This window comes from Rousettus aegyptiacus, unplaced genomic scaffold (assembly GCF_014176215.1).
Source record: "Rousettus aegyptiacus isolate mRouAeg1 unplaced genomic scaffold, mRouAeg1.p scaffold_m13_p_2, whole genome shotgun sequence".
NCBI classification, from domain to species: Eukaryota; Metazoa; Chordata; class Mammalia; order Chiroptera; family Pteropodidae; genus Rousettus; species Rousettus aegyptiacus.
In genome coordinates, this window is record NW_023416295.1 from 99623835 (window position 1) to 99637231 (window position 13397).

General features: G+C 33.3%; 2 protein-coding genes across 6 annotated transcripts in view; one reads left to right on the forward strand and one right to left on the reverse strand.

The window, feature by feature from the left end:
• EEA1 (early endosome antigen 1) overlaps positions 1-3802 on the forward strand; it is a 108038-nt gene extending 104236 nt beyond the window's left edge. For both annotated transcript variants that reach the window (XM_036237973.1, XM_016147649.2), the window contains one exon: positions 234-3802. In XM_036237973.1, coding sequence (XP_036093866.1) covers positions 234-356 — 123 coding nt within the window. In that variant the 3' untranslated portion in view covers positions 357-3802. The remainder of the gene's footprint in view (positions 1-233) is intronic.
• Positions 3803-5151: 1349 nt separating this feature from the next.
• PLEKHG7 (pleckstrin homology and RhoGEF domain containing G7) overlaps positions 5152-13397 on the reverse strand; it is a 61655-nt gene continuing 53409 nt past the window's right edge. For all 4 annotated transcript variants that reach the window (XM_016147668.2, XM_016147660.2, XM_016147685.2 and 1 more), the window contains 3 exons: positions 11401-11554; positions 7650-7747; positions 5152-6575 (listed from right to left, as the gene is read on the reverse strand). In XM_016147668.2, the coding sequence (XP_016003154.2) occupies positions 6468-6575; positions 7650-7747; positions 11401-11554 (360 nt within the window). In that variant the 3' untranslated portion in view covers positions 5152-6467. The remainder of the gene's footprint in view (positions 6576-7649; positions 7748-11400; positions 11555-13397) is intronic.

Genomic DNA, 13397 nt, shown 5'->3' on the forward strand with positions numbered 1-13397 from the left:
GAATGCCATAATAAAATCTATATAAATATTTAACAAAGTATATGATAAATAGGAAACATTCAGTTTAACTAAGGAATTAAATTGGCATATTAAAATATTATGTTATTAAGTATAACACTAATTACTTGAAAGTTAATATATCTTAACAGTGCAGTTTGCAGTATTCTTGTAGTCTCATAATATATTTGGTGTAGTTTCTGTGCTTAATATTGTTTAATTTTTGTCATTTACAGCATCACTGCAGACAGTGTGGAAATATCTTCTGTGCTGAATGTTCAGCCAAAAATGCCTTAACTCCTTCTTCTAAGAAGCCTGTTCGTGTCTGTAATGCATGTTTCAATGATTTGCAAGGATAATGGGTTATCATAACTTCAGAGTACTATTACACTAACATAAGATTTTTAATAAATGTACTTAATAGAGGTCTTGGACTACTATTTGATTTGGACAGTGGTTGCAATACTAGACCAAATTAGAATTCGTATATTTTGGAATGTTACCAATATCAAGTAAAACTCTTCTATTTTTGTGCAACTTGGGCTCATCTTTCATTATTTTTTTCCATTGAACCCCTGGAACAGCTTTCATGCCAAGTCTAGAATTAGCAAATGAAATGTAAATAAACTTTGGACAGAAAATATCGATGTATTTTTTTAAATATTATTTCATTATTCACAAATGACATGAATACACTTCCATAACTTGCTGCTTCTTTCTCTCAAATTTCTTGTACAGAAATGTACATGAACTATGTTATCACATCATATATGTTGCACAATAACACTATATTAAATATTCTCTTCGTGAAGTTATACACAGAAATATACAATTTTTGACTCTTTTTTTCTTATATATAGGTCCATTATGTTACATTATGTTATACATTTATTACTTAAGTGTTGTAAACACAGTTTATGTCAAAATGTATATTAACCATGAACTCAAACACGGTTTTTGTTTTAACAATACTAATTAAATTCTCTTTGGGTGGATTTTATGAAAACCTCTGTAAAATCAATTTGCTTACTTTATGGTTATCCTGAGGTTGTATTTTAAAGATTAGGGTTAATTTTTCTTATTCTTTTTTTTTTTTTCTATGTTATATTTAAATTCTCACATATTCTCCATTCATCCTACAAGGTTTCTCACATTCACCTTGGGTGGAGAATGAACAATAGAAATTTCGTAAAGATCCTATTCTCAGTTTCTTGTAAGTGGAAATTCTTCTGAGATTAGCCTTTATTTTATTCCTTCACTCCATCTCTCTAGTATCTTCAGGAATCTATGTTTTTTTTTTTTTAATGGACCTTCTTTTTATCTTTATTGGATTTAACCTTCCCAAGCATAGCCTCAGCTTTACTATAATTGTTCCATAATTTTTTCATCTTAAAGCCAATGATATTGCTATAGGCTTATCTGTGAAAACAAAATATAAACTGGTAAAGAAACATTAAATATTCTACTTTATATTTTCTTCTTACTTAATGGGGAAGAGTTTTTAAAAGTTGTGAACTTAAAATGGTTAATTTGGGGTTCCACATCAACTGGTAAATCTTTTTACTTTGCAAAAATAATACTGTGTATTTACCTTGAAATAACAACTGAAGAATAGAGTTTCACTAAAAACAAATTTATTTAGGAATACCAAAGTTACAATCAGAATTGAAACAGAATAGCTAATTGTAGATATTTAAAAATTAGCTTATTTGTTTGCTGACAGTGGAACTGTACTTTAAATTATCATAGTTTTATTAATTTGGAAAATAGGAAAACATTTGAAGAGAGAAGCCATTAATATTGATTTATTACTCTTTCTAGAGAAGAAATGTTAAATTATGCATTTGTTCAGCACAGTTATTTGATAGTAAGAGCAGGAAAGGATGGGAGTTAATATTTCATTTACAATAAATAGTTTATAATATATACTTGCTTTCAAATATTATGACAAAATGAAATTATCATGTTTATGCTATACCTATAACATACGTAAACTAAAAGAGATTGTCACATAATCATTTAATTATTTTTTTTATAAAAACAATTAATGTAAACCCTATTGTCAGTAGCTGTTAAGAACCCTGATTGAAGCCTCGGACTTGGATAAACATATATCCTTTAGCATATATAATGAAGAAATACAATGGTTCTTTATTAAACATACTTGGATAATATAAAATGAGCTAAAATTATGCATTTTCATATAAATCTTTTTAAATAGTCAATTCTACATTTTCACATGTAAGTGACAATGTGCTAGAAAAATAGATATTAACAGCACCATCTGTTATTAATTCTTTTAGGTAATAAAACCATGAGAATTCTTCTGGATTAGAATATTTGGGTACAGTTGGATCTAATTGGGTACACTGAAGGCTTTTTCCCTTATTTCCCTGCCCACATTGTCATAAAAAAGTTGTGGAGGCGACAAATAAAACCATAGGTTTCATCTAGCTAATCTCATTTCATAAGTCCTGAATAATTTATCATAGGCTATTATACTAATAATATTAAAAATGAAGTGAACTCTCACTAATTTAAAGTGTTTTGGAAAGAAAAATTAGAGGGTTTTTTTTCTTTTAATTAAAGTCATCTTTTGAGTCCTTACCGACCCTATATTTTAGATATCTGCTGGTACTATTTATATGTCAGTGAGTTAGAGTAGTATGGAGTCCCAGCTCTTGGCTCTAATACAAAACTTATTGGCATCACATGTTAGTAAATTCCAAATCCAGCACAGAAATGTGAGCTAGGATCAAGTCTTTGCCGGGTTAGTGTACAATAAACTAGGTCTATGGAACTGTTTAATAGAAAAAAGATGAAGCAGCTGTTATGAGATTTGTTCCTTTAGAAGGAAAAAGTGGGAAACAAACACAAAAACCTCAAGGCAGTGTACAAATGACATTTTGTTCAACTACCTCTTAAAGTGGTATTAGCTAGTTTGATAGTTTCCTCACAGTAATGTTAAATAGTAACTGCCAAATTTGTTAGTTTCCCATCATCTCTCTTAAAAAGGTTTTATGATTATTTTATAGTTTTGAGAACTTTAAAGCCAATTTTTTTTAAACCTTGCATTTGCATAAAAATGTTTAGCTTTTAAGTGGACAGCAAATTATGATCATATATTTTGATATTCATGACCTATTTGACTATAGCAGTTTTTTTTTAATGCACTTTGGCTATAAAACCATGGATGACTTGATCCATAAGATTTCAATGTGCCATCCATTTAGTTCTTCTAGACATGGGCTCAATGAATGGTATTCTGTAATTATAATGTGCCACACATTATTGTGTCTTAATCGCCCTTTGCCTGAATTTTAATGATCAATTTGTTATTGTTGCAGATGTGAATATTGTGCATAAACTTACTAAATTCATGTAAAATTGTATAAAATAGAATTGGAAATAGCTAAGTTCTTTTGGTGTAGGAGTAATGAATTTATTGTAACATGATGCAGTTATGTATATGACATTCTGTACTTCTTTGAACTGGATCATATATTCATATCTTCTGTAGATACTTTTGCATGGATATTTTCTCGTTTAGTTTTTGGATTATTTGTATTGTGTTTATTACTTGTGATTATGTAGTTGTGCCTTATTTTGTGAGAGAGTTTAGCTCAGTAAATACTGTAATTTCTAAACTCAGTGATTGGAAGGTTATCGATTATAAATGTAACTGATAAATTACATGACAGCATTTAAATCTGTATAAAGAACAATGAAAGGATCCTTATTGAATTGTTGCTTTTGTTTTTTTTTTAATATGTTAAAGATGATATTAAAAAGACATTTCTTTCTAGTAGATGTATTCTGTGACTATAAATTATTTTGCCTATTTAAAAAGAGAGCAAGCTATTAACCATTTAGCAGTAATTTATTAACAGAATGTTAGAACTTTGCACTTGGATATAGACATTAGATAAGCTTTAATGTTCAGCTTAGAATAGTAATTAAGTTCATAATTTCAAGGGAAATTATTAATGCCATTTTGCTCGACATTCTTTTATTCTATTCATTATTGTGAAGAATTAACAGCACTAAAGAGAAATATTAAACAGTATTAATTTAATCCCTTCTTTCATTGTATATCTAAATTTAATACTTTTGTGAAGGCTCCCTGTAGAATTATTTTTTACCTTTTTTTCCCCAGGAGCCAAAGTTCCAGAAGTGTTTTTTTTCATTTTACTTTAACATGTTTCTCTCTGGAGAGTTTCTGTTTATATCCTCAAACACTTCATCTAGTACATATTAGACATGTTCTTTTGTGAGCTTTATAGAATTCCAGTTTAAATATATAGCATATTCTTTTTAAAAATTTTGTTTTACGGTGGTAAGAACACTAACCATGAAATCTACCCTTGTGGCATTCTTTTAAGTATATAGTACTTCAGATCTCTACAGCTTAATCATCTTGCTTAACTGAAACTTTATGCCCATTGATTAATAACTCCCCATTTCCCTCTCTCCCCAGCCTTTGAAAAACAGAGAAATGATATTTCCATTTGATTCTTTGATTCTGTGGATTTGACTATTATTAGATACCTCATGAAAGTGGAATAATATAATATTTGTCTTTCTATGACTGGCTTATTTCTCTTACCGTAATGTCCTCAATGTTCATTCATGTTGTCATGTATTTCAGAATGTTTTCTTTTTTTTTAAGGCTGAATGGTATTCTATCCTATACATATATGCCATATTTTCTTCTTTCATTCATCTGTCAATGCACATAAAGATTTTTTCTGCATCTTGGCTATTATGAATAGCACTGCAATTAGAGTGCTTTGTGTATAGCATATTCTCAAGCTATTTTACTTTCTTGATGTTAATTTAGTTAATTTTTTTCTCTCTAATGACATTTTAGAGAGAAACTAGTCTTTCACTTATATGAATATATGGTTACTGGACTCATGGGACTAAAGGAATCTTGAGAGATCACCTTGTCCTAGTTCATTGCCCTTTTTCTAAGTCAGCTTATATCTAAAAATCCCTGCAAGATGGTTGTTAATTTTTTTCTAAAAATACCTATATACATTATATTTTGCCCAGAAATTTTTTCCTAAATCTTCTATGTTGTCTTTTGAACATAAATTGCTTTCGATCTCATCCAGGTCCCATCACTAGAAACTCACTTGAAGTCTATTGTCCTCTATTTATTTCTCATTTATTTTTGGACATTAAAAATAGTTATCACTTTCCAGGTTTTCTTTTTATTTTCACTTACTCCTATAAATGTCTGATATTATTACACAGAGACTATGATGCTCCATTGTAATAGTACTTGGCCTTTGAGCAAGAGCCTTTGTGCTATACTTGTACTGCCTGGTTTGTGTTTTCCTCAAAGAGTTAATTATACACATGACTTCCCCAAGCATCATCTTCTTTATCCCATTCTCCGACTTAAAAAAGATCAATTAAGGTATCATTTATCTTGCAGCCCAAGTTGATAAATTTGCTACTTCCATTGTGTAAATTGTACAAGGTACCATGGCTGAAACTGAAATTTGTGGATTTCCAATATATATCACCTGACCGTCAGAACTAACTTCTTAAATGCAATTAATAGCATATTTCACCATGATAGCATAATGCTTCGAGCTGCCTTTCTTAATAAAAAATTCTATGAAGTTTCGAGTACTGCCAAATAAAGCCAAGTGGCTGTACTGTGCTAAAGCACACACGCAAGCACATACACATGACCAGATCCCACTCGAAACCAGAAAGTTTTATGACAAACTCCATCATTCTTCACAAATGAGGTTTAGAGAAAAATATCTTACTATTTCTAAAAAAATCTCCCATATGAAAGTGAACCTGTAGAACTGGAACAGATGTTTGCTTTTTCTTTCTTAAAATAGAGGAATTTAGTCTTTGGAATTTTCTACTTCCAAGTTAGAATATTATAAAACATACCTGAGATAAGTAAACTATTGGAGAACAGAAATTTAAAAACTGCTATTAAAATGTAGATCTTATTTATTGCTTAATATATTAAAACAGCAATCAAACTTTGTATCTGAAGAATTACCAATGTGTGTGAGGTAGGACTATACAGCAGTAAGACTAATTTAGAAGCCATGTAGGAAAGTTTTTTTCATGATAGACATACACTAAGTAAGATGCTGCTGGAATTGCTACTGCATACGAGCAGTGTTTTCCTTCATTTATCTGATCACCCACCCTTTACAAATTATAGCACCATACTTTACTCTTACCTCCTGTAAGCCTGACTGAAACATTTTAAGGTAGTCTGAATATCAGTATGTACTTGTCAAGAAATTCCTCAGGGTTCAAATTTGTTGCAGTCATTATTCCTCGATATTGAGGATTTTACTATCTAAAATTCTAAAATTCTGGAACTCCTTTAAAATTCACATTCCTCTCTAACTCATCACTAAGTATTATGAAAGTTTGAATGAAAGAATATCTCACTCTCTCATATATGAAAAGTTTGCTTTACGTCCCTAAATTTCAGAGGATTCTACAGGCGATGTGAATAAAGATATTTTCTTGGTTTCCTGACTCTTGGTGAAGCAAGAGATTGCTGATGTTATTTGTGTCATCCACGTTTTCTGTAAAATAAACAAACAAACAAATAAATAAATAAATAAATAACATGCATACATATATAAATACATACACATACAAACGCACAGTGGGGCAAAGACAGGAGAATGTTAACTTGACAATTTCTCACATATTTGGATTAATATATTTTTGTATTTACTGACTTGCTCTTTAAAACTGAGGACTGATGAAACATTTACATATTTCCCACTTTTTTTCTTACATCTAATATGTCATAAATATCTCCAATCATATACAGAAATGCAAATGGATTAAATGAGTATGGTCTGCAAGTGAGGTAAACAGTCATGAGCCATCAAAGAATCATAACAATCAACGATGTCTAATTAGAAAAATGGGTACTGAGAATATAAATAATTCGAACATTAAATTTGTCGAATTTATGTTTTGTATGGGAATAGAAGTTCTTAACCAATGGTATAATTTGCAAAATAGACTGAGGAAGGGGACCCAGAAAGCAAAGTTCTTAAGAAGAATGCGATATTTCATTTATCTGGCCACCTTGTTGCCGTGATGATGAAAGCCTACCAGAGGAAAGACAAAAATGGAAACATCTAAAACAGAGAAACCAGAGTCAGACAGGCAGCTGCTCTTCAACTCTATTGCTGAAAAAATAGTATATTTTCAAAGGTTGAAGAGCAGACTTGACATTGTTCATTAGCGCGGCAGCCCCTCACTTAAGTCGACACCACATTATTTGTGTACTAGGCCTTTGGAAATTGATTGGAGCATCTTAAAATCAATCATGAAACCCATATCAGTCCTTTCCCCATTTCATACAGAAATTGTAGAATTCAGAAGCCATCCTTGAGCTTCTGCTGCAGAAGAAAATGAGGGAGGCTGTGTCAACTCTAATGTGAGGAAATTGTCACCTCGAGGTTTCTGAGCACCGTATGGACTACATGTCTATGCTCCTCCTGTCCTCTCAACTTCTTCCCTTCCCAGAGCTGCTGAGGGAAGCACACAGAACTTCTCATTCGCCTTTACTTAGGTTTGGGGTGATGTTTTTCCTGATGTTAAATTTGAAGAATCAGAACTTACAAAATTGAAATACATACTTTGATGTTTTCCGTTTGGGCTTGTAATAAGAATGCTGCTATACACTGCCGATATCTGTTTTCATGTTGAATAAGAAAAGCATTTCTTAGTCCAAAGGCTAGAAAAAGATCACAAAGACAAAAAGCCAATTCATTTAATAGGAAATCTAAATAGTTTCTCCATTCTTCTCAAAGAACCTGGAGTTTTTGTTTGTTTGTTTGTTTGTTTGTTTTATTAATGAAGGTGGGAGGTTTCTGTAGATTACAAAAAAAAAAGTCTGATTTCAAGACCAAGACTTCACTACTATATTCAAATAGAGCCCACTTAAATATGAAAACACTTTCTTCCTTAACTAACAACTCTGGGGCTTGATGAAATGCAACTATGGCTGAAAATGGGCTCTTCTGCAAGGAACCATAAATTAGCATATTAGTAAGATTTTATGTGTATATAATATAGATAACAAAAATATGGAAAATAATGGAATTGTTGTTTCTTTTTTGACCCCCACACTCCTTTTTAAGTGTTTTATAACCCAGCAAAGCAAGGGTTATAAACAAATTGAGATGTGACACAGGTACAAAACTACCTGAGTGCTTCACAACAGGCCAAGAAAAGCCAAAAACTGACTCAAATAAAATCCAACATCCTCCAAAATATGTGAAGTGTAAAGGAAAACAAAAAGAAATGTTGGCATAGATTCTGTGTTTGCAAAAGAAACAGTCAGGTCTGTAATTTCCTAAGCTGTCTCTTAAAGAAATACAGGGAGAGCGGATTCCAGTTTTATACAGCAGAAGCTCTTAAAATGGAAGCTTCTTCCTTGAATTATTAATACAACACAAGGAATAAAATTCTGTAGCCTATACATCCTTTCCTTAGTTGATTTATGTTTAGGGACAAATCAAACGACCAAACCAGGGCTGGCTCCCGATCAGGTCAGGTATTTCAGAGAAGAGGAGAAGGGTGCTATTTTTACCTGGATGATCGTTAAGCTGATGCTTGTCCACTGTCATTATTTCTATTTGTTGGAGTTTGTGGATTTAATTAAGACTCAGTGAGGCAGGTTGGGCCTCATTTCAGAATCAAAGCGAATGTGAGACTTTAATTTTTTTAACTGCAAGAGCTATTCCAGTATCACAAGTTATGCCCAATCTAAACCTTATAATTTCTAAATGCTATGACAACAAAGTCTGTTAATATCATAAAACTCTGTCCTGCTTCTTTGAAATGAGAGGACTTAAACCTGTTAAAATGAGTTTTTGGGACAAAAAAGATCCCTCTATGTTTTACTCCCATTTTTCTTCTTATAAATTCCCTACGGTAAGTGAGGCTTTAAAGGTCATAGGTTGCTGTTCTTGGCTGGATTTTGGAATTCATTTTTCTCAAAAATTACAACTCTAGTTATTAGTTATTCAAGGCATCTCTCATTTCTTTGGTATAAGGGGATTTATAAGCAAAAAGACCTGGTATGGCTAGGTTTGTATAATAAAATAAAAAGATAATATTTGATTAAGAACAGCTCTTTTCCCTCTGACATTCTATTACAATGATAAATAATAATATAATAATTGACACCATTTATTAAGCGCTTACTGTGTACTGGGCACTATGTTATTTTTTTTTTCCTTTTCTGTCATTTAAACCACACAGCAACCGTATAAGATAGGTCAGATAATTCCCAATTATAAGTGAGGAAACAGATTTAGACTAATTTTTCCAAGATCATACAGTAAATGATAGAGTAAGGATTTGAAACCAGGTTTCTGTTACTCCAAAGCTGTCTCATCTTTTTGTGCCCTATACTCTTTCTCACTCTATAGTAATTTTGCCTCATGCAGTGACTGTATCCAAACAGTCTAAATAGACCAGAAAAATATAAAAACACAGAAACAAGAGATGGCAATGGACAAATCGAAAAATAACAACAAGAAAAACACGTAGTTTTATAAAAGTACTGTTTATATTAAAAAAAAAAAACGAAAAAAGAAAAAGGAATAGAGGAGAAAAAACGTACGTCTCCCAAGGTAATCAGATTTCCCATAAAATCCAATTTTTAAACCTGGCAGTACTGTGGCTGAACTGAACCCAAGCTGCTGCCACTCTTCCATGTGGGGTTCTGACAGCTTCCTCCCCTCAGGTCCATTTATCATGCCAGAATCTTCTACTATGGCCACTAGAGTGAGGGAATAAATTCCTGGCCTAAGATGTCCTCTGATATGACATTTATTCCCATGAAAAAGTAAACTTAAACAAACAAAAGGAAGTGATTTCTGGGCCTCACATACTGAGTTTCTCCCATCTACACTGCTCTGCTGTCCACCGAGCAAGGAGAAGGGCTTACACCAGGTGGAGAGTGGGGGGTATTATCCTCACAGGCAAAGATCCTGTCACCCTGAGATGTCCCTTTTTTTAGGCTCATTCCTGAAATGATCCCTGGCTTATGCAGACTTTGGCCTATAGAGGCCGTGATGGGACACAGTCGAGTCAGGTATCAGAGGGCTTGGGGCGTGTCCAGATCACTTTCCAGTAAATCATAGTGGAAGTAGAAAGAATAGAAAAAGGAGACAGAAGGTTCTGGTTCTGGATGCAAGATTCCTCTTAGTGGGGCTCTTCTGTAACCATTCAGTATGTAACCATTAACATATGTAAAACATTTAAATACATAACTTAGTTATGTAACAACTGTGTAAATATTTGCTATTACTACTATTCATTTGTGTATTCCTTCATTCATTCGCTATGTAATGCTGCTCTGTTATCCATGGGTGGGTCCTATCCCAATCATTGACGCTCTGGACTGCTGGGGTGGGAACTGAGGGGAATGGTGGTTCTCCCTCTGTTTCTGCTCCTCCCTTGCAGCAGAAAGGCAGTCCTCTCCTTCTGGCTTCAGCTGGTCTCCTAGGAGCCTATATGCAGGGCAGAATGACCTCCAGCTTCCTTCTGAACATTGCCACGTCCACCCAACACTAAGGAAATCGAAATGTCCTTTCAGTCCTTCCAGTACCAGGGCTTTCGTGACAGAATTAACTGCTCTTTTATTGTTTTGAGAGCTTGCCAGGAACAAGTCCTATTTCTTAGTCATCTTTGTAACTCTAGGGTACCCAGGAAGTTCTCTGTAGACATTAAGGAAATGCTTGAAAAATTAATGAAAATGATATATATTCCTTACCATGATACACACACACACACACACACCCCTACCTACATATATATATATATATATGTAGGTAGGTAGGTAAATGATAGATAGATAGATAGATAGATAGATAGATAGATAGATAGATAGATAATTTCTGGCATATTTCTTTCTATAGAGCTATATAACAAAATATCTTAGGCTTATATAACACATTGTGGTGTACTAGGGATTTATCAATAGGAACAGTACTAATAATGGTAATAACCATACTAAAAATAGCTATAATTTGAGTGCTTTACATACATTATTTCATTTAATTCTCTTGGCAATCCACTGGTCTAGATATTGCTATCTCTATTTATCAAGAGAAACCTGTGGCATAGAAAATTTAAGCTCCTTGTCTATGGTCACATAGCTGGTGAGTGGCAGAGCTGGGTCATCCAAGCACTGGAAACCAAGTCCAATACTTTTTCCATACAGATTTGTGGATTGAATGATATATAGCTGCATAGAAACTCGGTATTGTCTTTTATGAAGACTTAAATTGGATTCATGTGCGGTTACCAAAAATGGCCAGTATAAAACTTTGTGATGGCAAACAGATAAGCCGAATGATGAAAACTGACACGTACCTGACACATGAAGTGGATCGATACTTTTGACTACCAATCTATCGAGTGGAATGGGTTGATCGAGTACTGTACAGGAACCACCCTCTTTTATTACTGTTTGCAGCTCAGGAGTAAGTGAATGACACATTAAACTGCTGTCTGAAACTCCAACTTTCTGAAATTAAAGAGGGAAATAATGCAGTTAATAGGAAATAAGTATTGACACACATACCTAAATTGTATCCTTAAACAAATTGATTTTTAGAAACAATTGCTTGAAATTCAGCTTACTACTCTTTCTGGGTCTTGAAAAACATTTTCTCAAAGTACATAGTGATTTGAAACACAGTTTTCTGAGACCTAAATTTAATTACCTGAATAAATAATGTGTGACATCTACAATTGGGAAGCATGTTAATCACTATCACATTGGTGGGAAAGTCTTCATTTCCAGTATCTCTCTATAGTACTGAGTGAGATGAATGAGAAAGGGGAGCCTCATTTTGGCCAACTCTGTCATGGGATCAAATACTAAACTTTAAATAGATTCTATGCTCTATAATTTATAAATAATTGAAATTATTTTGAATATATAAGATGTTGAAGTTTTAAAAACAGGTGCATTAAATTGCAAAGATGAATTTAAAACAGATAACATTTCTTTTTTTTCCCTCTTCCAAAATAAGTAAAACCCCATGTCTTCTCTGGGTGGTTATTTTCATGCCTATGAAGTCAACAAAACTCTCCAGATTTACTAGACAGAGTAATTTAAAGAAGGATTTAAAATATAACATTTCTTATTTTGGGATCAAGTTGTGAAGCATGAATCCAGAATATTACCTTATAATATGGTGAATATGGGCTGCCTTTAACTCGGGTTTGAGCCATTATTTGAAAGGAAGTTAGCTGTGTTTAGTGTCAAGGTTTTGGAAGGGATAGAGATTTTCAGAGCTTGTGCTGTTCAGAAATGCTAGTCTGGACAGCGTAAGAGAAGAGGCCCTTCAAGTTTCAAACCTGTGATTCTTAATATTCTCCATTACCCACTTCTTTTCCAATGACCATTCAACTATTCACAGATTAATGGGTGTCTATTTTATTGCTTAAAAATCCTTAAATTATTTAGCTCAACTAACCAACATGTCATTCAGAAGCTCAGATTATTAAAAGATATGAGATATCTAGTATCATGATCTTATATCTGTGTAAAGCTAGTCATCTGGTAAAGAAGTGGGTGAATGAAACATTAGATATCTCTGATGGCTTAAGACATATTACAGCTATTCCTCCCACCTCTAAGACAGGTGCCTGATTGTCTTACAGAAGGCCCCCTCTTCATGATACCACTCCTTTATACCATTCAGGGGACAGACTGTGACATGGGAAATTAAGATAGAAAACCTTTAGTGGACCACGATACCCATGGCTTCATTAGTAAAAACAACAATAGCAGTAGCCATTAATACTTAAGTAATGGGAAAAACCCCTGTTTTCAGAAGAGATTTTGTGGCTTTAACTCCAAGTGACTCACTTGGTCTGTGATGCCAGCTATACATTTGTTTGGCTGTTGCCGTTCTTACATCCGGGTGGATACTGAGAGATCAGGGCTTCTTCCACCGTGCCCCCAAATCATTATCTTCCAGGAATGATGTGAGCTTTCAAATCAGAAGGAGTGGTGGATACCACCTGGGCACATGGCAGCAGCCAATTTAGAGAGTCCCCCGACTTTGGTAGCTTTCATTGTGGCGGACAATTTGGATGATGAAAGGGTCAATATGGACAAAAGCATTTTGGTTTCACTTGCTTAGGCAGGTCAGGAATAAAATCCTGTGGCTTCTGGGACTTACCTTGAAAGTGTACAGGTTGTTATTCTAAAAATGTACATGTGTTTTGACATTCTTAAGAAATGTAACTTGCTTTCATTATTGTTATTTTTTAGTTTAGAACTATATGATTGAAGAAGACAATATTTTATAATGTCTCCATTTTTTTAGAGGGTGAATCACCCAATTTGATGTATA